The 26,034-nt window shown below is 36.4% G+C and overlaps 1 protein-coding gene across 4 annotated transcripts in view; it reads right to left on the reverse strand.

The window, feature by feature from the left end:
- Window positions 1-26,034, reverse strand: part of NOX4 (NADPH oxidase 4) — a 178,746-nt gene that overhangs the window by 119,378 nt on the left and 33,334 nt on the right. For 3 of the 4 annotated variants that reach the window (XM_053562167.1, XM_053562166.1, XM_053562168.1), the window contains 5 exons: window positions 18,273-18,383; window positions 16,688-16,772; window positions 13,450-13,547; window positions 10,253-10,280; window positions 2,327-2,399 (listed from right to left, as the gene is read on the reverse strand). In XM_053562167.1, coding sequence (XP_053418142.1) covers window positions 2,327-2,399; window positions 10,253-10,280; window positions 13,450-13,547; window positions 16,688-16,772; window positions 18,273-18,383 — 395 coding nt within the window. The remainder of the gene's footprint in view (window positions 1-2,326; window positions 2,400-10,252; window positions 10,281-13,449; window positions 13,548-16,687; window positions 16,773-18,272; window positions 18,384-26,034) is intronic. The other variant, XM_053562169.1, reaches the window with a different exon arrangement.

The raw sequence follows: 26,034 nt of genomic DNA on the forward strand, positions 1-26,034 counted from the left end.
GTTGCTTTTGTCACCAAGCATAAACAACGGTAGAATTAAAAATATCACCTGGGGTTTTTCCTGATTTTCCTATGAATGTATCTAGTGTTTTACTGTTAAGTATGACTTTAATTCTGGCTTTTATATTTTTAAATTCTATAAAGAAATCATTTAATTCCTACTTTGTTTACTATGGTTATGTTAATATAGAATTAGAGTTCATATTTAACAAATATCATTTTAAAATTGAAGTAAGAAAAACGTTTGCATACTTATCAACTGAGATGTATTTATTACTTGAAGAGATAGATGACTATTGAACGATGTATAAATTAGTAGATTATATTCCAGTATCAAACATTAGAAACTTATTTACTCATAATTTTTCTAATGGTTTATTACTGGTAAAGAAAAAGGTTAGAAGAGAAAAGGTATCTATCTCTATAATCCATTTAAGAATTTCATTATTCATACCATAATACTTGGAGAAAAGCAAATTAGTGGTTATAATATCCTTTAAACAAATAAAAAAACCTGGAGATTGAGAGATATTCAATTAATTTTTTATAAGAGCTCATGTAATAGCTCAGTTGGGAATAGCTCATTAGACAAAACTCTCTCAGGATTTTTTTCCAGATATAGAACATCCACATAGTTTCAATTTTGTAAGTAAATACATCAGATGTCATAATTTTCTCTCAATGACTCTTAAAATTAAAATGTAAGTTTTTTAAATGATTCTTTCACATAAGCAAAAGAAAATTTATCCCCACAAAATTGGCACTCTTGTGTACTGTTAGTGATTTTCCCTTCTGTAAGATAATTTTTAATTATTATGAAAAGTTTTAAAAGTGTGCTTACCATTCAGCCCAACTATTCTATATCTAGGGATTTTTCCTTAGGAGACTGTTGAAAAACATGCAAAGACTTAGGGATGGAGGTGTTTGTTTCAGAACTGAAAAACTGAAAAAATGTAATCAAGTCAAAATATCCCCAAATATGGGCGGCGCCTGTGGCTCAGTGAGTAGGGCGCCAGCCCCATATACGGAGGATGGCGGGTTCAAACCTGGCCCCAAACAAACTGCAACAAAAAAAATAGCCGGGCGCTGTGGCAGGTGCCTGTAGACCCAGCTACTCGGGAGGCTGAGGCAAGAGAATTGCATAAGCCCAAGAGTTTGAAGTTGCTGTAAGCTATGACACCACAGCACTCTACCTAGGGCAACGGCTTAAGACTCTGTCTCAAAAAAAAAAAAAAAATCCCACGATATGGGAAGGGGAAAATATTGCACATCTACCGAGACAGTGATATGTTGTGTCATCAGTAAAGAGGATCATAAAGAAATACCTATTAATGTGAAAAAATTGTAACATAAATTTACATAAAAAGCAGATTTAAAATAATATTATGATATGATTGTGTTTTGGTTAAACATATATGTACTAGTATCGATGAGAAAGAAAGACAAGGAAAAGCAAGAGTGCTTTGGGTGGGGTAGGAGCTGGAGAATGAATAAAAAGAGCGAGAGGATTATGATGTTAATCTCTTAGGGGTGAGTTTATTTGTGAGCTTTTGAAGTAAATGTATGTGTGTGTGTGTATAATGTATTTAGAAGTATAAGGATAGATTCGTCTGAGTATATTATTGGAAAATTATTTTCTAAGCATATATAAATATATATGTTTGTATGTTTCCATTAAATTTCACATCTCAACTAGAAGAATAGCTGTGAATTGTTTGTCTTTAAAAAATTTGTTCAGAAACATAAAACATTGTAATAATTCTGAAAAATAGAATTTTGTCCATCAGAAAGAATATGTGAAAGTGATACTGATATCAATCTGAAATTATGCAAAATTCATTAACTGGAAGAATCAGTAAGAATACAGATATTGCCAGTTATTTTAGCAGCTGTCAAACATCTTTTCAAAGCTTTGCTTTAAAACATTATATTAACTTAGAGCAAAATAAGCTCATATCAAAAAATTGTCTATAAAATAATTTTAAGTCATATATTCCTTGAAATCTTCAAATCTTTATGTATACTCATTGATTTTAATTCCAGTCCTATCTTTCAAAAGGACAATCCTGAGCAATTCAAATTTCCTTGGTCATGAAATTAACTCTCCATAGACAATTCCCTACTAACCCAGAATATTTGACTAATACAGACAGGCTTTTCACAAATAAGAAATGATAAATAGAAACATCTCTACTTTACTCTTAGTTACCCAGGAAAATCCATTAACCAGGACACTGCACAACACTTTTCTATATAAGAAAATGCAGACAATCTGAAGTCTAAATAAGCAGACAGTTGGACATCAGAATAATGACTTTGCCACTTACCTGATTGCGTATGTAGAGGCTGTAATCATAAGGAACAGCACCACTACCATGCAGACCCCTGTCAAGCCAGGAACTATAAAATGCACAGAAGTAAGTTTTAACTTAAATCTTACTAAGAAAAAAGTGCAAATAATAATTACTTTAAAATGCAAAGTACTGTGCTGTTCTCTGGAAGCCAACTTCAAATCACATATGTGTATGTATGTTCTACTTCAAATCTTTCTAAATTCAACCGTTCCAAAGTACTGAAGACAAAGCAGCATTTTTTCTCTTTTGAATAGAAGAGTCCACTTTTATAATCCCAAAATTCCACTGGGGATGCTGAATATGAACTTGCTTCTGCAGTACATACTACACCAAATGTGAGTAATGAATGGCAAGGCGCAAGGTCAACGCTCACCCCCCAGGTTGCTTGTCCTAGTTTCCCCACCTTAATGCTAACTCTCCTGTACTCTCTGCTGCTCCTTTTATGAACTAGTAGCTCCTTCGGTCTCAATTTCAAATAAACTGCTTTTGGGCTTCACTGCCTGGATTATTGTGAAGGAAAAGATAAACAAAACTTAAAGTTTCTTAAAAACCACAAAATCTAGAACAAAAATCTCAGATTTGAACCAAAAAATGGCCAGGCCTGGTGCTTCATGCCTATAATACCCTGTTTCCCCGAAAATAAGACATCCTCCGAAAATAAGACCTACTTCCAGGGAAGATAAGACGTCCCCTGAAAATAAGACCTAGCGCATCTTTGGGAACACACCTTAAAATAAGACACTGTTGTCTTATTTTTGGGGAAAGAGGGTACCAGCCCTGTGGGAGGGTGAGAAAGAAAAATCGCTGGAGGCCAGAAATTTGAAACCAGGAGTTCCAGACCAGCCTAGGCAACACAGAGAGACCTGCAGTTTTACAACTTCAGAATTTAAAAAGTTAGCCAGGCATTGGTACCTGCCAGTAGTCCCAACTACTCAGGAGGTTGATGCGGGAGGATCACCTGACCCCAGCACCCAGGATTTGAGGCTACAGTGAGCTGTGATGATGCCACTACATTTTAGCCTGGGTGACTAAACAAGACCCTGTCTCAAAAAAGAAAAATAAATTACAGTGCCGATGTTTTAAAAATGCAAACGTGTTTCTTCCTAATATGGAAAATATGTGCCAAATTTAGTACTTCTGACATAGCATAAACCTTATTTTAAGAAAAGAAAATGTACAAATATGTCAAAATTAATAATGAAATGATAGATAATGTTGGATTAAATAATCCAACATTAGCAAACATAGCATGTTTAAAATGAACAGCTGATATGCCACACTTAAAACAGCTAAAATCTCAACAGCTTCCTATCTTTTTATCTTTTACCACCAAATTAAATATCCCATCTATAAGTTACATGTGTTTATTTGTACAACTATTTATTCCTGCAACAGAGGTCCTAAATGCTCCAGCTAAGAGACTCTGTTAAATCAGACTACAAGGAAAGGCTATTAGAACAATTCCTTCTGGAAAGGATGACATTCTCTCATTTCTCTTCTTGTCAAGGAATGACCTATGGAACACAAGGATTATTTTGGACTCTGAGCAACTACTGGAAATAGGCAAGCTGGGGATGATGTTAAGAGGAATACATGGGGAATCAGAAGGGATATTGGAAACAATAACCTTAGAAATCTCAGTATAGCAGAAAAAGTTTCACTTGGAAGGGCCACATGAAAAATAAAGGAGTTAGTCTTTGGCTTCTTAACACTTGGGTGCTTTCTTCTCCTCACTTTTCCCAGTACACAAATTTATAAGCATAACAAACTGTGCCCTTCCCTAATGTACCTAACCCGAATCATTTCTTCACTTCCTTCCTACGATACTTCTTTTCTTAATGCCTTTCCACTTCCTTCAAGTAAGTGCTTTACTTCCTAAGGGTAAGAGGATAACAAGATAACTAATCAAATTCAGCCTAAAGGACTAAAAGTCTGAAAAATATAAAAGCATAGCATGCCTTCAAAATGACTCAGCCATCACATTTCTAATTACTTACACCAAAGCAACACAAACAAGACTTGTATGAGAATGTTCATAGATGCTTTATTTTTAATAGTCAACACCTATAAACAACTCAGATCTCCATCAACAGACGAATGGGTAAACAATTTTGGTACTATCTATATCTGGAAAATTAGTCAGCAATAAAAAACTGTTGAAGCAACAATGTTGATGAATCACAAAATTATTAGTCTGAATAAAAGAAGCCACATTACCTCACCCTTAAAATTACAAACTCTATGATTCCTTTTATATAACATTCTGGAAAATTCCCACTTTTTTTTCTTTCTTCTTTTTTTAGAGATAGAGTCTCACTTTATCGCCTAGAGTGCTGCAGTGTCACAGCTCACAGCAACCTCCAGCTCTTGGGCTTTTGGGCTTAGGCGATTCTCTTGCCTCAGCCTCCCAAGTAGTTGGGACTACAGGTGCCCGCCACAATGCCCGAATGTTTACCCATTCGGCTATTTTGTTGTTGTTGTTGCAGTTTGGCCGGAGCCGGGTTTGAACCCGCCACCGTCAGTATATGGGGCCGGTGCCCTACTCACTGAGCCACAGGCACCACCCCATTCCCACTATTCTTTAGTTGTAGAAAGCATATCAGTTAGGATACAGAAAAGAAGGCAAAATGCATTAGAAAGAGGCCCAAAAAATCTTTTCTGGTAATAAAAATTTTGTTAACTTGGTTGTGGTGGAGGTTCAACTTTATTTATATATATATAATTTAATATATATAATAATATATATGTCAAAACAAATCAAATTATATACTTTCTATATGTATAATTTAGAGTACTTTAAGTCATTAAATTTTAAGAATTTTAAGGAAATTAAAGAGGAAGTCAGTCTCTCTGGTTTCAAATAATTTAGAATTTTTTATTAATAAAAGACCTTTATTTGACCAAATGAATAATTAAATGATAGAGTCCCAGAAGGCTACATAGTGTGAAATTTGTGGGTGGAGGTAAATTTTTTATTGACCCTTATAAACGTTCTGCCATGTCTACACACAAGGTCTCCTGAACATGCCCAGCGTAGTGATGGAATGTCTTCAAATTACTTCACTGGAAGAACACCTGAAAAAACTGGGTAGGTTTAGAATAGAGCTATAGTTTCCAAAATGTATAATTTGAAAATTAATTACCTCAGATATGACTGTCTCTTACTCTAAAATGCTATAACCCTGCCTTGAAAAGTCACAGGGCACATTTATGTGCTAAAGTCTCTGAGAAGTACTAAAGTCAAGTATCTGTCTAAACTTACATATCTCCTTGAATAAATTTGACCAGAGAACTTGTTTTAGAACAGAACATGGAAAATATATTGGGAAAAAGTTAGAGGAAGTAAAAGAGTTGACTTCAGTCATTTGAAGATAAAGCAGAAGCCCCAGACAACCCAACCAGTGGCACATGTCATCTGAGAGAATGGTACTGTTACTGTTCCTTTGGCAAAACTCCCATCTCCCTGAGTCTCATCTGTAAACGAAGGGGAATGAATTCAGTGATTTTTAATGTTCCTTCAGACTTAAGAAGTTATCATCTCTTTTATCTAAAACAGTGTTTCTTTCATTCCCATCTTCCTAAACTATAAAAGACCAAAGTTTATAATTTATTAAGTAATAGATTTAGATTTCATATCAGTGAAGAACAATAAATGACAATTACATAGTGTAATTGGAGTCAAGACGGGGGGGGCACTACCTTAATAAGCCACAAACTCACATCACTGGAAGCAAACGAGCAGAGTCTGGCAAATCTATTATCTGAGATATTGTAGAAGAAGTCTAGGCACAAATATAAGAATCAAACAAATGGTTTTCAGCCATTCGGTGAACATTTGTAAGCATAGACAGTATGCTATAAAGTGCTAGAAATAAAGTAAATTCTGATTAAAAAAAAAAAAAATAGCCCAGTGCAGCAGGAGGAGCTAGACATGTTTAGCAGGCAGTTGCAACACAGGCGTGATGCTGTAAGACAGGTATTGCGTACTCTCAGGATACATCAAAGGGCATCCTTACCTAGCCTCAAGGGATGGCTCAGCTCAGTCTCAATGCAGCAGCCTCTATGACTACACAGTCAGCAAAAACATTTGAAAATCACTGGGCCAGTCCAATCTCTGGGCACAGTTCTTTGGGCAAGTGAAGTACGCTGATTTTCCTGTGAGCTCTTTGATCCTTTCAAAGAAACTGAACCTATGCCTGTTTCCTTGGAAAAATACATGCTTACATATTTGTTCTTACTGCTTTCTTTTACAAACATTAGGTTCACTAATTAGTAGCCTTTAAAATGAATAAATGTACTACACTACCATTTACAGATGAACACGAGAGACCATTTTCACCCATACCCAGATGTGATCAGAAATAGACCCTTATTTATTCCTTATCTGTTTTTCTAATGTAATTGTAAACATAATTCTACTTGCTTATGAAGTGTTTTTCTAATTCAAAATAGATATTGTACACCTTATTGTTACCATATAAGGTACTACCAAATTTGGAGATATACAGTAGGCACTTTCTAATGAATGTTTGGATAAAACTTGTTTTATAATTTCTTAACTGGAATGTTTTTGATATTTCTTATGTAGCAACTCTAGCTACCATATTTTATCTCATTTATACCACCAAAGGCATTATTTTCTATAGGACTATCTTAATTTTTCAGTATTAGCTTGCACTGCAAAAAAATTATTGTTTTTTTTATTTTTATTTATTTTATTTATTCATTTTTTGAGACAGAGTCTCAAGCTGTTGCCCTGGGTAGAGTGCCGTAGCATCACAGCTCACAGCAACCTCAAACTCTTGGACTTGAGAGATTCTTTTGCCTCAGCCACCAAAGTAGCTGGGACTACAGGCACCCACCACAATGCCCAGCTATATTTTTGTTGTTGTTGCAGTTGTCATTGTTATTTTAGCTGGCCTGGGCCAGGTTTGAACCCTCCAGCCTCAGTGTATGTGGCCGGCGCCCTACCCACTGAGCTATGGATGCTGCCACTACAAACAATTTAAACACACAGAGATAGAAGACTCTATGTTGACATTAAACAAACTAAACTCCAAGAAATATCTTAACTAACAGTAACATTCTTTATGCTTTCCTTAGTGTTGTTCTTGGGAACATTTCAAGATGGCTATGGACTACTAGTTTTAGTTATTATTAGTAATACAAAATTGGATTAAATCCATTTGTAGAAAATAACATTTCTCATTCCATTGCCCACCTTAGATTCTACTTTGCTGTCTCACCAGCTACTATTCAGTGGGGTCAAACAGATGCCCCAAGAGCTCCAGACTTACATGTAGAGAGTTCTATGTGTGAGCCCCAGTCCCAGGCTGACCACCTGAGACAGGGATTACTCCTGCACGGTATTTCTTTACTGAAATTACATGAGACTGTAACAACAAAATTATGTTCATTTGCTGATTAGGGTGACGTAAATTGTTTCTATGGACAGAAACCCTGCAAAATATTTTTGCCCTAGAGGCAGCCCTCCCCCACCCCAGAGAATTTCACCTACAAGTGGAAAGGACAATGTATACAAGGAAATAACCTATTCCATAACACTATTTTATTGTCATCCCTTGGTGTTCCTGGGAGATTAGTTCCAGGACTCCTTCTGAATACTAAATTCCAAAGATGGCATACTAATATATTTGTGTATAAGCTGTACACACCCTCCCATATACTATAAATCATCTCTAGATTACTTGCAATACCTAACATAATCTAAATGCTACATAAATAATTGGTATGTGGCATTGTTTCTATTTGTATTTTTATTGTTGTACTGTTATTTTTATTGCTTTTTAAAACATATTTTTCATCTATGGTTGGTTGAATCAGTGGATCTGGAACCCACAGACATGGAAGGCCAACTGGACCATGTAGCTTTGGGAATCCAGATCAAGAAGAACCATGTCTGCCTAGAGGAACTAGGGAGGAGTTTGTATATGATGGGACATGTCAGCTGTAATTTCAAGGAGGAGCAGGCATTAACCTGAACAAAAGAAAGTAGCTTATTTTAGGCAAAATGGGTATAGTAGCAAAAATGTATGCTCAAGAGTATGACAAGATTTTCAGTAGGGTAGAACAATAACTCCCAAGGTGCATGGAGAGGTTAGTAAAACACAGGGCCAAATTTCCCAGGGGCTCAGAGATGAAGCCAAGAAATTCAAGTTAAGTATTAGATCTTTCCTACTCAGTCCAAAACCACACATGGGGACCTCTGGGAAAGAACATGAGATAGTGGAATTTCATAAGAGAGATCATCTGCTTATATAGAAGCATTAACTAAGCTAAGTGCCTTAATGTAACATCTTAGTCAATAACAAATCTTTTTGTGTCTTTGTAAACTAAACTTTTAGAACCATTTTAAATCTTCCAAGGCTTTGATTAAACGATGTACTGTAGAAAATATTACAACAAAGTTCTTGTTTATTCCTTTTAAATGAATTCATATGAAGCAAAAAATGCATTGATTCATACAGAAGGTTTTGTTTTTCTGCTTTTTTGTCCCTTTCCTTTTTCTTGTCCCAATTCTTGAGGCTTAAATAAAAAACATGTTTGCAGTGATTAAAGTTTCGAACAAAACTAAATTGTGTTACTAAACAGAAAACTGTGAAATATTTTACAAGTAGCAAATATCATAAATCTACAGGCAAAAACAAATACATTTTATAAATTTAAATATATAGTCGTGACATGAAGGGTAAAGCACCAGAATTATTGTTATTTTTCATCATAAAATTGGTTCAAAGGAAAACAATGCATTGGACAGGGTAATGTGCCTCAACCCCTTGTGCAATTCCAGTCCCTAACAGGCTATTACACCTAAAAGTTCATGATAGATCATCTCGACTATCCAATCAAGCTTGTCTCTGAAATACAGGATGGACATAAAGATTGTGTGCAACTTAAATATGTGCGAAAAATCCCCCACATGGAGTTTTCTCCTTTTATTTTTATAAATGTAAGGTTGAGAAAGAGAACAATTTTAGTAAGGATCATATAACACCAAGAGAAAATTTTAAGATGTTCAGTTGAGCTTTAACAAATTAATAGCCTAGACAGAGATTTCATGGACAATCTGCTAGACAAGAAAAAATAAATTACAAATGAAATAGGAGACACGTTTCAAAAAAAAAAAACTCACTTTAATGACTGTTTCACCTCTTTTTTATAGGTTTTAAAGTCACAAAAAGTGCTACTATAAATTAATGAATTATAAGAACTACATTCATGCCCAAAGTGCTTGGTGTTTCTTTCCTACACTTCACAAGCAGAAACCCATTACACACTCACCGTCTCCCACTGCACTTGCCACAGCGGCTGGCACAAAGCAGGCCCTAAGAAAGCATGTTGCATTGAAAGAGCATATTACCTAGAAATGCGTTTTCTTACTTCCAATCTCCATTCATTCAAACCTCAACTGTTTGCCTTATCTCTCTCCTCTGGACTCACTCAACCTTATACCTGATCTCCTAATATTTACTCTGATATGCAAATTATCCATATGTTAGATTTTAGCATGTATCTAGGCGGGCATGGTGGCTCATGCCTATAATCCTACCACTCTTGGAAGCTGAGGCAGGTCAATTGCCCCAGGAGTTCAAACCCAAGCAAGAGTGAGCTCCCATCTCTAGTAAAAATAGATAACACTAGCCATACGTCATGGTGGGCACCTGCAGTAGTTCCAGCTACTGGGGAAGCTGAGGATAACTTGAGCTCAAAAGTTTGAGGTTGCTGTGAGCTATGGTGCCATGGCACCCTACCCGGTGAGGAAGAGTGAGACTGCTTTAAAAAAAAAAAAAATGTATCTAATTGCTGTGCAATTCGACAATGTTTATTTTCAAAGATGCTCCTGAATCTAAATAAAGAAATAAGAATAACAACACTTACCAGTCATGAAGAGAAGTTTTCTAGGATCCTGAGAAAAAGGAAAAAAAAAATTGAAAAATAAAACACTGATGATATATAATTCTACAAGGAGTATGCAGGGTATATGAGCCATTTACTGGACATGTAAGATAGGCTCCTCAACAGACATGAGACTCAATTAAGTTTCAGAATTTCTTCACAATGGTAGAGGGGACTGTATACAATAATCAAAAAGTTCGACTCAGAAAGTCCACCCATCCTAGAAAGGCAAACATCGGATTCAAAAAGCCTAAGTTTTCATCTTAATATCTACTTACAATTTAGTAGCAATGGTTTTAAGGCTACTCTTTGACTCAATCCCTTTAGCTATGACGTAAAAATACAACTAAATATTCTACCACACTTGCCAGACTGTACCTATAAGCTGTCAAGACAGTGAGAATCAAAACTGATATAATATGTAGGGAGTTTCCATACTGTAAACTATTCAGTTTTTTCTCAATTCTCTAATTGAGAATTTACTATGTTTCAAACATGGTGAAGGGTAGAGAGATATTCAAATAAGGATAGGTTTCTGCTACTTGGAAATATGATGCATTAATATTGTTATTGTACTTTCTCCTTTAAACTACATCTCTTAGGCTATAAGAGACTGTAGTCAACCTTCTGGAAGTCTTAGCTCCATCCCCAATAGATACGTGGATTTATTTTTTTCTCTTCATGGTGCTTAAAATAAAAGCACAAGCTTTTAAATTCCTTTTCTTATGCCATCTGTGAATCTGAGGTCAGGGCAGACTGTATACTAGATAGGAAGGCATTTATGTAATGAAATTTCAGGGGCTTTGAACAAGGACCACCCGTGCAGGAATAGCTTCCTCACTCAGCTTAGGACAATTGATTTATGTCCCTGGTATTAGAAACTTAAATATAGGATAAACCAGAGAAACTCAATATCTATAAACAACTAGTAAAAATATAATAGACACTATATAAAGTGGTAACACTAGAAAGACAAACAACTATGGAAACCCAGAAGATAGAACAATTTTTATCACCAAAGAAAGAAGATGGAATCTGAGGGTAAAAGATGGTTTAAACAGAGGACAAGGCAGATTTCGGTAGACGGTGCACAAGGATCAAAAGCAGAGGATGTGTCACTGCAGGAGGAATGAGAGTATAAAGCAAGAGCACTAGGGTTTAGGGCACGCCACCATCTTTCTCAAAGGCAATTCACAGAACAGTACATCTGTTTATTATATGTACGCGCCATATATAGTATACATAATATTTAAACGTATTTATTAAAAGAGGGAGAAAGAATAAAAGAAGACGCAATGGAAGGGATAACGGGAGGAAAGAAGTAACAGCAAAGGGGCACTATAACTTAAAACAGTGAGTTACCATTTTCATTAATCTGATTAGGAAAAAAATCAAAACCCAAACCAGAGATGAAGTGTAGAAACTGGTATCCCGATACACTGCTGGTAGGAGTGCGTGAACTGGAGAAGCCTTGTTAAAAGGCAATTTGACACTGTCCATCAAAATTTGAAATGTGCCCTGTGCAGATGGGTACAAAGAATCTTACTAGAAGGTGATTCATAACAAATAACTTTGTATCAAATATCTATGATTAAAGACAAGTCTAAAAACAAACAATGGCATATTCACATGAAGAGGATGAGATAGATCTATACAGCAAGCCAGCAATGTGAATACTGATGAAAACAAGTTCATTGCAGAGGACTATGTAACATAAAAAAACATTCAAAATAGCTCAGAAGAAAACATAAATAAATTGCAATTACTTTTGGAGGAGGAAATTTCATAGTTCATTTACTGTAGCGTTTTAAAATGTGTTCTATGGTGCATGTATCACTCTTAAAAAAACACATGTAATCACCAAAAATCCCAAAATGATGAACAATATTGGAACCTAAACAAAAGTATATTACATTAAAATGAGACCAGCCTAACAGTTATTAAAGACACATGATGTCTAAAAAGGAAAGCAAAGAAGGGAAAGACGCAAAGGAAACTACAGCAAGAGCAGGAACCGAGCATCCCTAGTGATAGAGGGAGGGCGGGAGGGAAAGGGATGGAGGGGAAGCGGTGGGCGAGTCCACGGTCACCACCTGGGAGGAGCGTCACCGGCAGGCTAAGGAGCTAGATTTTCCAGCGGTTTTCAATGCTGAGTATATGCTACAAACCTGGTGAAATTTTTAAACATATCCATGTCTAGGCCTCAACCCAGACCACCTAAATCCTATTGGTGTTTTAAAAAATACCAGTAAAAGCAAGGGATTTATCAAAGGTTGTTTACCATTTGAGATTTGTGTCTGTTCATTATAGTGTTTCCCTTTGTTTTGTTTTAGGTTAGAGGTCAAGCACATGGTCACAGTAGTTTTAACCTGGAGAACTCTGGCATTCTGTGGATGAGAGAATAGACTGGGGGCAGATGGGGAATGATCTTACTCAGCCACTATCAAACTTAGTGGGCAGAATGGGCATTCTGATTAAACGGGGCCCAGAGTAGTTTGGGTGTAATGCAGTCTTGGCATCAGGAAGCAAAGCCAGCCTGGGGACAGTATGACAGTGCCAAGCCAGAGAGACCCACCCAGGCTCGTGCACGTACTGTCCCTCAGGGGCCGGCCCAGCATCCTGCTCATACAATTTTATTTCATGGGTGTCTTCACATGGACCAAAGCACCCCAAGTCAGATACTGCTTACTACAAAATTCAGCTAATGGTTGCTTATTTTGAAGATAAAGAAAAATTGAGGAACCATGAAAATTCACTAATATTTGTAAGTCAAACAAATTGATTTATCAAGATTCACAAATAATCAATTACTTTCCTGCCCCTTTCACCAAGCACAATGTGTAATTTATTAAAGTACTTTTTACCCTCAAATAGCAACTGACACTCTCAGCTGGATGAGAGGAATTAGCCAAAAGCTGTTGGGAGTCAGAGGCAGGCCTGAGCGACACTGCAAAATATAAAAAGTAGAGGCTCTACAAACTCCCATGTTCAGCAGGAGAGACTATGAAATAGCAATTACCTATATTTTCTATTGAAAAGGAATGAAACGCAACTTGACAACTGAATTTTAAAAGCACTCAAAAGGAGAAGCAAGGTACAAATTTTCTGTGAAAATCACAGACCCTCATTAGTCATCTCACAACAAGTGAAAGGAAAATGGGAAGACAGCGACCACCCACCTCATCGCGGTATCTTGCTGCATTCAGATCAATAAAATCCTCACTGTAATTCACAGAGAAGTTGAGGGCATTCACCAGATGGGCAGCCACATGCACACCTACAGAATCACACCAGGCACAATCAGTGGATTGTCACATAGGCACAACAGCCAGGATCAAATTTTACTGCTATGCAAACAATTAAATGTTTAGTTGAAAAGGGAAGTTTTAAAGATACAAAAAATAATAACTTAAATATAGACAATTTACCAAATGTCCAAAGGCTGGAATGAAATAAACCTACTGAGTCAGGATTAGGAAAAAAAATACACACCCATTCCCCCATACTCACCTTCACAGAAGTGAGTGTTTGATAACATGGGTGTTCATCTACTTAAGCGGCTCCTTAGTATTTTAGGCATTCCATGTCTTTGACTTCTCCCATAGCTCCCACACTACTGTATATCTTCTACCCCAGGTCAGACAATTAAGTTCATGAACTCATCCTAGAAAAAGCGCTACATACCTCATCGCTGAATATCACTATGGTCACCTTTGAAGTACTCCCCTTGGATAGCTGGTGACCATAGTAAGATTCAGCGATATATAGCACGTTGTCTGGGATGAGTTCCAAAACTTAATTGTCCAATCTTGAACTTCACTGCAACACCTCCCAACATACAGCCCCACTGAAAGGCTTCTAACCAGCTCCAATTTTTTACAATCCATAGGTTTCAAAAATAATGTCTTTGATCCAATAGCAGAAATGTTGAGTATCGCTTTATGGGGTAAAAATCCAAGAAAATAATAGTAATGGTAAAAAAGTATACACCTGGGGCAGCACCTGGGGCTCAGGGAGTAGGGCGCCAGCCCCATATACTGAGGGTGGAGGGTTCAAACCCGGCCCCAGCCAAACTGCAACAAAAAATAGCTGGGCACTGTGGTGGGTGCCTGTAGTCCCAGCTCCTGGGAGGCTGAGGCAAGAGAATAGCCTAAGCCCAAGAGCTGGAGGTTGTTGTGAGCTGTGATTCCATGGCACTCTATGGAGGGTGACAGAGTTTCACTCTGTCTCAAAGAAAGAAAAAAAAAAGTATTCACCTGACACAAAGTGAACTAGAGGTTTGGCTAGAGTGGACTAGAGGTCTGGCTAGAGTGGACTAGAGGTCTGACACAGGAAGAGAAAAGATAACTTGGTGGAAACCTGTGATCTTGGCTATACCTCAGTTTACTTCTCTGTACAATAATGGTGACAGAAATGAGAGACTTGATGAGATAAAAGATCTGAAATTGCTTAGTAAACCATTACAGTTCACAGCAATATACGGAGCACAATGATCCAAAAGAAGACATGGCTTGGAATCTAGAAAACTCTGTGATCTCCTCCAATCTGGAACACGAAACAGAGAAGAGCTCTGCATTTCTCACAAAGGCTGATGAAAGTGAGAGAGGACTAGAATGCTGAAGATCCTACGTAATTTAAAGGACTTATAAGCTTGTTCAGGTAATGAAATGGGGAAAAGTCACATGAAAGGTTCAAGACTTGCTATAAAGTTAGAGGAACCAGGGCAGTGTGGTATTAGGAAAAGAAAAGAGCAGTGGCACAGGACAGAGACGGCAGAAACAGAGTCACACAAATACAGTCAACTAATCTTTGACAACAAGGTACAAAAGCAATACAATTTTCTCATTTAATTCTCCCAACAAAACAAAGTAGATAGGATCATCCTTATTTTACAGATTTAAAAAAAAAAAAAATCGAAGTTAAAAAAAAAAGGTAACCTAGTCAAAGTCAGACCACTGTGAGTGGCAGAACGCAAACCTTCTCATTCATGGCCATAGTCGACACTCTCAGTCTCTTGGTTGCTTTCTGACTGAACCAGAATACGTGGACATGATTAACGATTGAAACAAATCAAGTAATGAGTACGCCAAAGTTTCCTGATCATCTTCCATTTCTGACCTTTCAGCCTCCTTTCCCTTAACCTATTCCTAACACTTACCACATCCTCAGTCCTTACCCTCACTAGAGTCCTACCCCCATCTCTGAGCCTCTCACTACCTCTCACCTCCTCAGATGGAGACTTGATGGGAAGATGTTCAGAGTTAAACAGCGAAGACGTCTATTCCAATAATGACTGGCAATTTTTACAAAGCCAGAAAGTTTAACGATTTCTCTGCAATGGACATATCGAAATATTCCTGAGTCAAATGGCCGTATCTAAATATTCAGTTAAAAATGTTCAGTATCAAAATAGCTCTATCATATCAAATGATAGCCTGGTGAAAACGTCAGGTGCTATGCCAATAGGATAATTAACCCTGGAGATTGTAAATTATAGTAACTAATTCTATCCTAAGAACTTCATATTCATTAACTCATTTTAGCCTTAAAATCATGAGGGAGGAGCTACTGTCGATCAGTTTTATAGTTAAAAAACAACAACAACAACAAAGTGAAGATCAGAAAGGTGACACAGCACAGTTAAGCAGAAGGGCAGCTTGGTAGAGCCTGTGCAATCTGTCTTCCAGGGTTCGTAAATTTAATCACTATGTTTATTATCTTCTGTTCCCCAAATTTGAAAGGTATCATACACTTTTCTGAATGAAATGTATTTTACAATGATTCTTAGTTAAAATAAGATTCTCCCTTTATTTTTTAACTGGGAAAAGAGCAAGACGAAATTTTACAAACTTAGACATTTGTTCTTCTAACCAACATTAATATCAAAGGAATATTTATCAACATAATTCTGAGTGGAATCATATTCTTATGAATGAAAATTCTGCATTCTGATTCTCATGCATTTAAACTCCTATCATGGCATTGCTTTCAAAGCTTGGAAATTTTCAAGTGTGTTTCTTCCAATATTTCTAAATGAAATAATTTGCTTTCAGAAAAACGTCATAATCAGCTTGGCAGGCAAACTTTGGATATTATAGTGTAAAACATCATAAGACTGGGGTGGGGCCTATGGCTCAAAGGAGTAGGGCACCAGCCCCATATACCAGAGGTGGCGGGTTCAAACCCGGCCCCGGCCAAAAACTGCGGAAAAAAAATAAAAATCATAAGACATGCCCATTTTCTCTAATCCCCCCAGACAAGCCTCTTTAAACACATGGAAAAGAAAACTAAGCTATTTAATAAGAAAATATCAAGTTGGTGACAGCAGATAATATACAGAACAATAAAATTACACCTTTAATCATTCACAAAATGCATATTTCTCACAATATATTTAGCATCTGTTGGCTTTCTCACCTGAGAAAATACAGATAGTAACACCACAGGTTATATGGAATGTTCTGCTTTTATCCAACAATCTTCTTGTTCTCCTGCTGGGAACCTAATCAAAATCATTTAATATGGTAAAAATGATGCAACGTGTAAGATATATGTACACTGTTTTTCACTGTAGGATTATTCATAACATCAAAATTTTGGAAATATGGCAGAAACCTATTAATAAAAAATTGGTGAGATGAATTATGATATATCTAGTTAATGGAATACCCAAACCATTAAAAAGAATATGAGAAGGTTATATTATTAATATGGTCAGATGTGCAAGATATATTGTTAGGTGAAAAAGTTACAAAACATAAACTATACCATAGTCCTATTTTGTTCAACATTAATGACATCATATGCTAACATGTCTACAGGCATTTACCCCAAATGGTCTTCAGTGGTTGTTCTGGCAGAGTAAGATTAGGGGAAACTTTCTCTGATCATTTTGCATATTTCTGAAATGTTTTAATTTTAAAATATATATTATTTCCTTTTGTAGCCAAAAATACATTTATGTTTAAATGACACAATCTCATCACTGGTTTAAAATGACTGCCTGATCTAACAAAATAAAATATCAAGCACTTTGAATCAATGTTTCACACTGGGCACAATTCTTTAAAGATTATTAAATTCCGAGAGATTTGTGGGGGGGACTTTCTGCCACTTATCTTCTCTTTCTTCACAGCAAGCCAGCGGCCAGCCACAGAGATCAAAACCTAGCATTTTACAGTGGTAGGCAACTGAGAGAAAAAGTTACTTCCACAAATCACCACATTAAAAATACGATTTCCAAATGTAATTGCATAAAAAGGTTGAGAAGCTTTATTAGAGTAAATCTGTACACCTGAAATTCACAGAACATCAAAATGACCTCAAGATAACAACTCCTTTTAAAATTCCAGTATCTATTCAGCACTCTTACTACCTTAGCTAAGAACTGACATGAATGCGTACCCATTCACACAAAAATAATCAAAGGGAAAAAAGTTACCTGAGTTTTAACAGAACAACTGCTTTTCTGTTTTCTACATCCTTCATTTTATAACACTAAATAACCACACATGACATCAGGATTGAATCAAGACATCTTTTTCAAGCCTATTACAGGCAAAATGGTCATGTGTGTTAAGCAGAGTAAGTTACCAACACCAGCAATCTTGCGTGTATTGCTGACAGGCTACAGGGCTCCAGTCTGCTCACCTGGGGCATGGGACAGCGGATTCATCTTACTTCTGCCATTCACTAGGCTCATGCCACTTAAACTCTCTGTGCCGCAGCTCCCTCATGTGTAAAATGGAACCAACAATACCTGACTGCAGAATCTCCATAAGGATTCACAGTTACCTAGGGCGATTACCTATTATTCTCTGCCCCTACCTAATGTTGCAGAATAGCTCAGCTGTCACCGGGACAGGTGACACGGCCCTTACCATCTTCTGTGAAGAAATCACTCTAGCCAAAAGTCAGACCATGAAAACTAAGGAGAACTAATACCTAACTGTTTCACTTCATTTTTGTGCTGGAATCTGTAAGTAGGATTTTTTTTTCTTACCTTCTGGGATCCTCGGAGGTAAGCCAGAAGTGTTCGGCACATGGGTAAAAGGATAAGGCTGCAGTTGAGGTTAAGAACAGATGCAGAGGCTCTGCTTAGACACAATCCTAGCTGAACAAATAAGGCAGGTGTCAACACACACTTAATGACAAAATAAACTACACACAATCGTGACCAGGATCTATAACACTGCAGGTCTCAACCTGTTCCTCCTTTAAGAATCATTCCAAATGCCAACCAGTGTTTTTGATAAACCTTCCCCTTTTCTCTCACCAACTCTCCTAAAAAAAAAAAAAAAAAAAAAAAAAACTGGTTTCTTTCTGCTCTGAATTGCTACAAAACTAAATACTCCTCTCATTTCTAGTGTTACCTCAGAACATTATCCCAGGGCAAGGTTGATTTCTCATTCTGCACCCGTCTGCTAGTCTGGGTGTTCAGTGCGAGAGCCTATCAACAGATTCTGCACCTCCACCCTGGGGGGGATGGATCTTTCGTTCACTGATAAGGCCACTGTGTTTATGGATTTGTGCTCTCTCTCTGGAGCACTCTTAGTCAACACACGGCCTGCCTCTGTGCACACCCCAGCCTGCCTCCACGCTGCTCACGTCACCAGCTCTAAACATCCTTCGGGTCTCATCACAAGCACTACTTCTTTAGGGCTTTTCTCAAACATGAAACTAGGGGCGATCTCACTGGCCTAAATGCTCCCTTTGCTTTTTGTACGTCCCTAATTATGTCTTCCAACACTTTTTCTAATCTTCTATTTAAATTTTACTTTTAATTAACAAATAAAATTGTATATACTAATTGAGTATACTATGCAGTTTTGATACATGAATGCATTGTGGAATTATCAAATGAGACTAATTAGCATATCCATGACCCAAATATCATCTCTTTGGGACAAACATTTAAAATCTACTCTTTTAGCTATTTTGAAAAATAATTATTGTTATTAACCGTAGTCACCACATTGTGCAATAGATCAACAGACATAACTGGCTTATTTCACTTAGTATAATATCCTCTTGGTTCACCCAGGTTGTTGTAAATGACCGATCTTAAGTAATATGGTACCTTTGAAAACTGATATATATCTGAGTATGTCTTGGATTAAAGGCACATCAGTTCTTTTATACATTATTTTCATTGGTAATGGCTAATTTAAATTATTATCTTTGTATTAAAGTAACTGAAGAATTTTACAGAATGTAAGCAAAGATGTTAGCAAACACACATCTCTTACTATGGCTGTGCACAGTTCAGAACACTTTACACGTACTAACATATAAAACTCTTTCTGCAACTCTGGGAATTAATATTATCATCCTTCTTATATAAAGAGAGAATATTGAATCATAGTGAAGTTAAGAATTTACCCAACATAAAACAACCAAAAAGTAATGGAATCAGGCAAACTTAGACATTGAGTCAAACATCTATACTATTAAGGACTACTCTATACTTCCACTTCAAACTGGCTCGAAAAAGAAAAAGCCTAGAAAGCAATAAATATATATATATATATATATATATTTTTTTTTTTTTTTTTTTTGGCCGGGGCTAGGTTTGAACCCGCCACCTCCGGCACATGGGACCGGCACCCTACTACTTGAGCCACAGGCGCCGCCCTAAATATTTTGTTAAATAACTCAATGAGTAAGTCCCAATGTTATCATCCTTGTTCTTTTATCATTAAACTTGAGTTATAAATAATTAATAAGTGCTAGAGAAGATCACAACCATGCGGTCATTAAGGATTGCCTACCCAGTGTGGTTGGGACCAGATTCTTAGCACACTTATTCTCTGCTACTTCCAGTCAGTGTATGAAATATTATCTTGAACTTTTTATGTTTTGTCTTGTTTCTTTAAATAAATGATAAACCCCTCAAGAGCAGAGTAAATTTTTCTAAGATGCTTTAATAAGAACTTACATTTTCATTTCAATTCTCACTCTATCAATTGCTTTTGAATATATATCTTAATATGATCCTCAGACCAGCTTTGTTAGATAGGCTAAGTAGATATTACTATTGCCACTTTGGAAATGAAGAGCTGTTACAAAATAATAATTAGGTCCACAACAAGAAATTCTGAATTCAAAGGCTTGGGGTAGTTCCTGGATACTAAGATTTTTGAAAGTTCCCCAAATGATTCTAACATGCTACTTGGGTTTGAGAACCAATATCTTTCACTATTTAGCTAAATCACACTGTTGATAAATTATGAAACAATAACAATGATTAAATTATAGTTAAGAAAACACTATTGCATATTTCCAAATTTATCTTTGAACATTAGTTGACAAAAACAAATTAAAAAGCCAAAAATAAATATTCCAAATAGGCATAAATGGAAAACAAAAACAAAGTAACAAAGATCTCATCTACGGAAAGCTGACACAGTGAGCTTATCATCTAGGGGGAGGGAGGGGGGAGGATGGGCGGAGGGAGGATGATTGGTGTGATTACACCTACGGTGCATCTTACAAGGGCACATGTGAAACTTAGTAAATATAGAATACAAATATCTTAACACAATAACTAAGAAAATGCCAGGAAGGCTATGTTAACCAGTGTGATGAAAATGTGTCAAACGGTCTATAAAACCAGTGTATGGTGCCCCATGATCACATTAATGTACACAGCTATGATTTAATAATGAAAAAAATTAATTAAAAATAATAATAATAATAATACAGAACAAGCAGGAGGAGAAGTGCTTCTAATGAATCACAGAAAATCTTTTCAAAAACCTTACAAGGTAAACCCTAACATACCCATTTTACAGATGAGTTTATAATGGATATGAGATGCTGGATAACTTGACCAAAGTCACACGGAGTAGGAGAGATATTCTGAACCCGAGACTGTATGGCTCTTCATTTTCAGGGTTAAAATAAAGGCAAACAATTTGACTGAAGAATATGGAAAGAAAATTAAATGGAAAGGTAAGGAAAGAATGCTCCTGTAGCTCCCAGGTATAATGCAGTTCTCAACCTGTGGGTCGCGACCACTTTGGGACCACAGGGGTCGCCTAATACCAGATATTTACATTACGATTCATAACAGCAGCAAAATTACTGTTATGAAGTAGCAACAAAAATAATTTTATGGTTGAAGGTCACCACATGAGGAACCGTATTAAAGGGTCACGGCATTAGGAAGGTTGAGAATACTGCATTATGGCTTAGTTGCCAATAGAGTATGTTACTAATAGTAGACTGGGATCTTGGGTTTCATTTCCCATCAGGCCTGATGGTTTCGCCTTTTCCTTGGTTATGATTTGCCCCTAGCCCTAGCAAGCACCATTTCTTCTTCACTTGGTTTATTCAGAAATGTGTCTGTGTCTGATGAGCATCTGATTAGCATTCTCTGCGTTTCTATGCATTGCCTTGATTCTTGCATATTCCCACGTGGCCAGTCCTTAGAGGCAGAAATCTCAAGAGCCTCATTTCTCCTTATATCTGCCTCTCAATTCTTAGATCTAGCTTACCCCTCTCTACACTTTCTTCTCAGACGGGGAGTAATTTTCTCAAAGGCAGGATCCTAGTCGTTATAGCTTTGTAACCTCCCCCCTAACACAATGACCATGTTCAGTACATGTTTATTGAATTGAACTGATTCTTTAAACACAGATGCCCTGCTTTGATAGGCTTTTTATTTGGTTACAACTCTAAACTTGGTTCAAATATTTTCAGTCTTCATGTTGATTTTATTCATGATTTTTATATCCACCAATAATTTTCAAATAGTAAAATCACAGTATCATGGAAAAGCTTTTTGAAGTGGTCTCTGAAAATCCCCATGATGATCCAGGAGATAAAGTCTCTCTACCCATATGAAACAGAGTATCACATATGTGGATAAAGGAAAAAAAGGGCTTGTAAAAAGCCCCCAAGAAGTTTTCTGTTCAGTAAATGCTACCGTTAGGAAGTTTTGTTCTATTTTATTACTTTTGAGAAAAATAAATGAAAGAAAGTAAAAAGAGAAAGAGGCAGAGAAAGAGAAGGGAAGGCAGGGGACAGAAAAAAAGGAGACAGGAAAGTAGCAGTGAAAAAGTCTAAGAGAAATTTAAAACTGATAAAGGAGACAAGATACGATAAACCAAGAGAGAAATGGAGTAAAGAAAAGAAGGGGAGGAAAGGAAAGGAATCAAAAGGAAAAAGTTTCTAGAAATTCAAGTTTTATTTTTTACATTTCTTAATCCTTTCTTATCCTTCATGCTTTCCCAAAATGTAGGGGTAGAAAAGAAAAGGAAAGAAAAACAACTACGAGCAAACAAGGAGAAATAGGAAAGATAACAATTCCATCCTTACCCATTCTCTATCTTTTATCCCTACTCCCTAAATGAAAAGACAACAGTTTTCTAGTCCATATTTTTTTTGCAGTTTTTGGCCAGGGCTGGGTTTGAACCTGCCACCTCCAGCATATGGGGCCGGCGCCCTACTCCTTGAGCCACAGGTGCCACCCCTCCTCCATGTTTTTTTAACTAGACTGAACCACTATTCAGCGAGTGCAGTTATAGCGTAATTGTTTTGAAAGATCAAAGAAATGAGCATGGTAGGCAGATACTCCACACACAAACGTCTAATCCTTAATTTCTAGAACCTGTGAATATATTGCCTTATTTACTAATAGGGACATTGTAAATGTGATTAAAGTTATGGAACTTGAAACAAGGATGTTATCCTAAATTTTCCAAGTGGGTTCAATCACATGAGCATTTAAAAGCAGAGAACTTTCTCCCACTTCAGGGACTAGAGATTGGGTAGCAAGAGATATTAGAGAGATTCAAGCATGAGAATGATTTCGTTGTTGACCCTAGATGTAGGGGCCCACGTGTAAGTAGTGATGAGAGGTTTCTGTAATTAAGGGGACGCCCCACACACACAATCAACAGCAAGCAAGAAAATGAAGACCTGGGAACTACATTTGCAAGGAAATGTATTATGCCAATAACCCAAGTAATCTTCGATATGACTTCTTGCCAGAGCCTACCAATAAAAGCTTAGCTCAGGGGTGAAGAATATTTTCATGTAGAAAGGAGGCACTAATTTACCTGTAATAAGGGTACATTTAAGAAACGTCAATTAGATATATTTTTTAAATGTACGTTTTGTAAAAATCTAACTACTATGTACTTAATAAGTTCAAAAAATGAAAATGATTTATTAATTTTAAAGTTAGCTAACCTTTTAATGACCTTGTTGTATCTGCTTTTTGTTGGAAAGCATTTGAATGTTTGGTTGCAGCACGGAGATCCACAGTGCCCATGGATCCTCTAAATGGGAACCAGTTGCTTGTGACCTTAAGGATGTTTCACACTGGGTTAGGCAGGATAATGTAGCAATGAGTGGTCAAAAGCAAGAAAGCATTTTTAGGGCCCATAGCAGAAGGCATGGGTACTCTACTGTATTTTTCCACATTTCCGTTGATCTTTCTTAGCATCAAACAGTAACTTTAAACAGTCATCTACTGAGAGCTCAATCAATTCATCTGTAGTTCTTTAGGTGCCATCATGATACTAGCTAGCTGAGGCTGAAATGTCAATTTGTGTGTGAAGTCATGATTCTCAAAGGCAGTGAACCTTTCATTGTATTCTCCAATTAATATGTCTATTGTGGCTGTGGATCAAATGATTCACACATATCATCCTCTTCATCAGTGGCTTTTGCTAACTGGAAATGCTAATGCTCAGCCTTAATTTCCTTTTGAAGAAGTAGTGTTTCAAAAAAGATAGCTTTTTTTCAAAATGCTTGGATTTTTTGCCATGTATCAATCATATCTAGGAGGCGTCTTCAAACTTTTTAAACAGGGGGCCAATTCACTGTCCCTCAGACCGTTGGAGGGCTGGACTACAGTTTAAAAAAAAAAAACGATAAACAAATTCCTATGCACACTGCACATATCTTATTTTGAAGTAAAAAAACAAAACGGGAACAAATACAATCACAGCATCTCATGTGGCCCATGGGCCAATGTTTGAGAACCCCTGACATATAGACTTAGTTTTACTTTGCAAAGAAATATTCAAGTTGCTTTTATTTGACATAATGTCATACAGAAATACTGCATTATAGAAATCTTCTTTAATAATTCAACTTGTTCATTCTTTTCTACATAAAATTGAATTAACTGCTGTCACAAAGATAAAATGTTGACTGATCCCTTGTCCCTGTGACAGCCAACACAGCAAATCCATACTGAAAACTTCACTGTTCAACTTCAGCATGAAACTGACAGTGCCATGTTGCATTTTTATAAATACAATTAACAATATTCACAACTTGTTGGAAAGTGTCACTAAAAATTGTAGTTTTAGCACAGAGATTTTGCTCATGCAAATACAATGAAAAGAATTGAGATAATCTGGACCTAGTAATACTTTTTTTTTTTTTTTTCCAATAAACCCTTCATGTTTTCCTGCTATGGAAAGTGCACCATCTGAATTTCCCAAATTGAGTCCAACTCTGTGACATTTACCTTGAAAATTATTGAAGATATCTATTCTGTGTTCCATTCTTAAGAGTGCCCAAAGTGAGCATCTCTTCATGGCAAAGAACATCTTTGGTTATGACATAAATGAAGTATAAAATCTGCTTCAAGTCAATAGTGCCAGTTTATTCATTCAAAGTTATTGACTAATCCACATTTTCCTTTTGAAGCATTGCATGAAGTTGTTAAGTTGAAGGCTAATCCATGCTGCTGATCAGTTACAGTTCTCCTTGAAAGAGGCAGTTGTTTGTACTTTGAAACATTATCAGGGTCTGAACATCCTACAATTTCAACAATGCATTCTTTCACAAATTCCACATCACTGAATGGCTTCCCTTTTCCGCCAGTATATAAGCTACTTTGTAAGTTGCTCCAGTGGCACTATTTCCAGGTATTATTGCTGCTTAAAAGAGTTACCTTTGCTTTTAAGCAAAGATGCTTTTCATCTTTCAATATCTGTAATACAACCTTTTGTGCCCCTCCCTCTAATTTAAAATACAGGGTGTTCCAAAGTTTTCCATACATAGGAAAAAGTAACAAACTCCTATTATATTTTGCTTTATGTTTTATATTTCTACATCATCACATAATAAAATATTTTGTAAATATTTTGTAAAATTTTGTAATAAATACTTGGCAAATAAAGGTACATTTAGCTACAATTTCCCATTTTCCTTGTGTTTGTATGTATGGTGAACAGTGGGACAGCCTGTATTTGTGGGCCTTATGAGTATATAATGCTGATGGGTACTGAATTTCTTTAATGTTGATACTACAGTATCCACAGTGAGAAAATGGTCTTATATTTAGCAGAAATAAGATAATATTGCAATTCCCAGTCCTCATTTAAAAATCTGTTTTCTTCCTTCCATGTTCTCTTCGTCTTTTTGGACATGATGGACTGTTAATCATACAGAATTAAAAAAATACTATGGAACTGTGCAACTATTCACAAACTCCCCTTCAAATGGAAATAGTGCACTATTGTCAAAAGCTGATAACAGGTTGATGGACTTGACTTCCTTAAACTCTTGTCAACCAGTGTCCTATGGTAGTGGTGCCACTCAGGCAGTGGAATTTAAAACCAAATCATGAGTATGACAACCATCACTTTAGCCTTTACGTCTTACTAATGGTCTAATTGTGCCAGTCAGTTTGGGAGGATTATTTCATTGAAACTTACATTCTGTAGTACTTTAAATACATTAATTTTTAAAATAAAATATAAATATAAAAAATGGAAAAATGTATTAATAGAAATAAA

Source organism: Nycticebus coucang, chromosome 14 (genome assembly GCF_027406575.1).
Source record: "Nycticebus coucang isolate mNycCou1 chromosome 14, mNycCou1.pri, whole genome shotgun sequence".
NCBI lineage: Eukaryota > Metazoa > Chordata > Mammalia > Primates > Lorisidae > Nycticebus > Nycticebus coucang.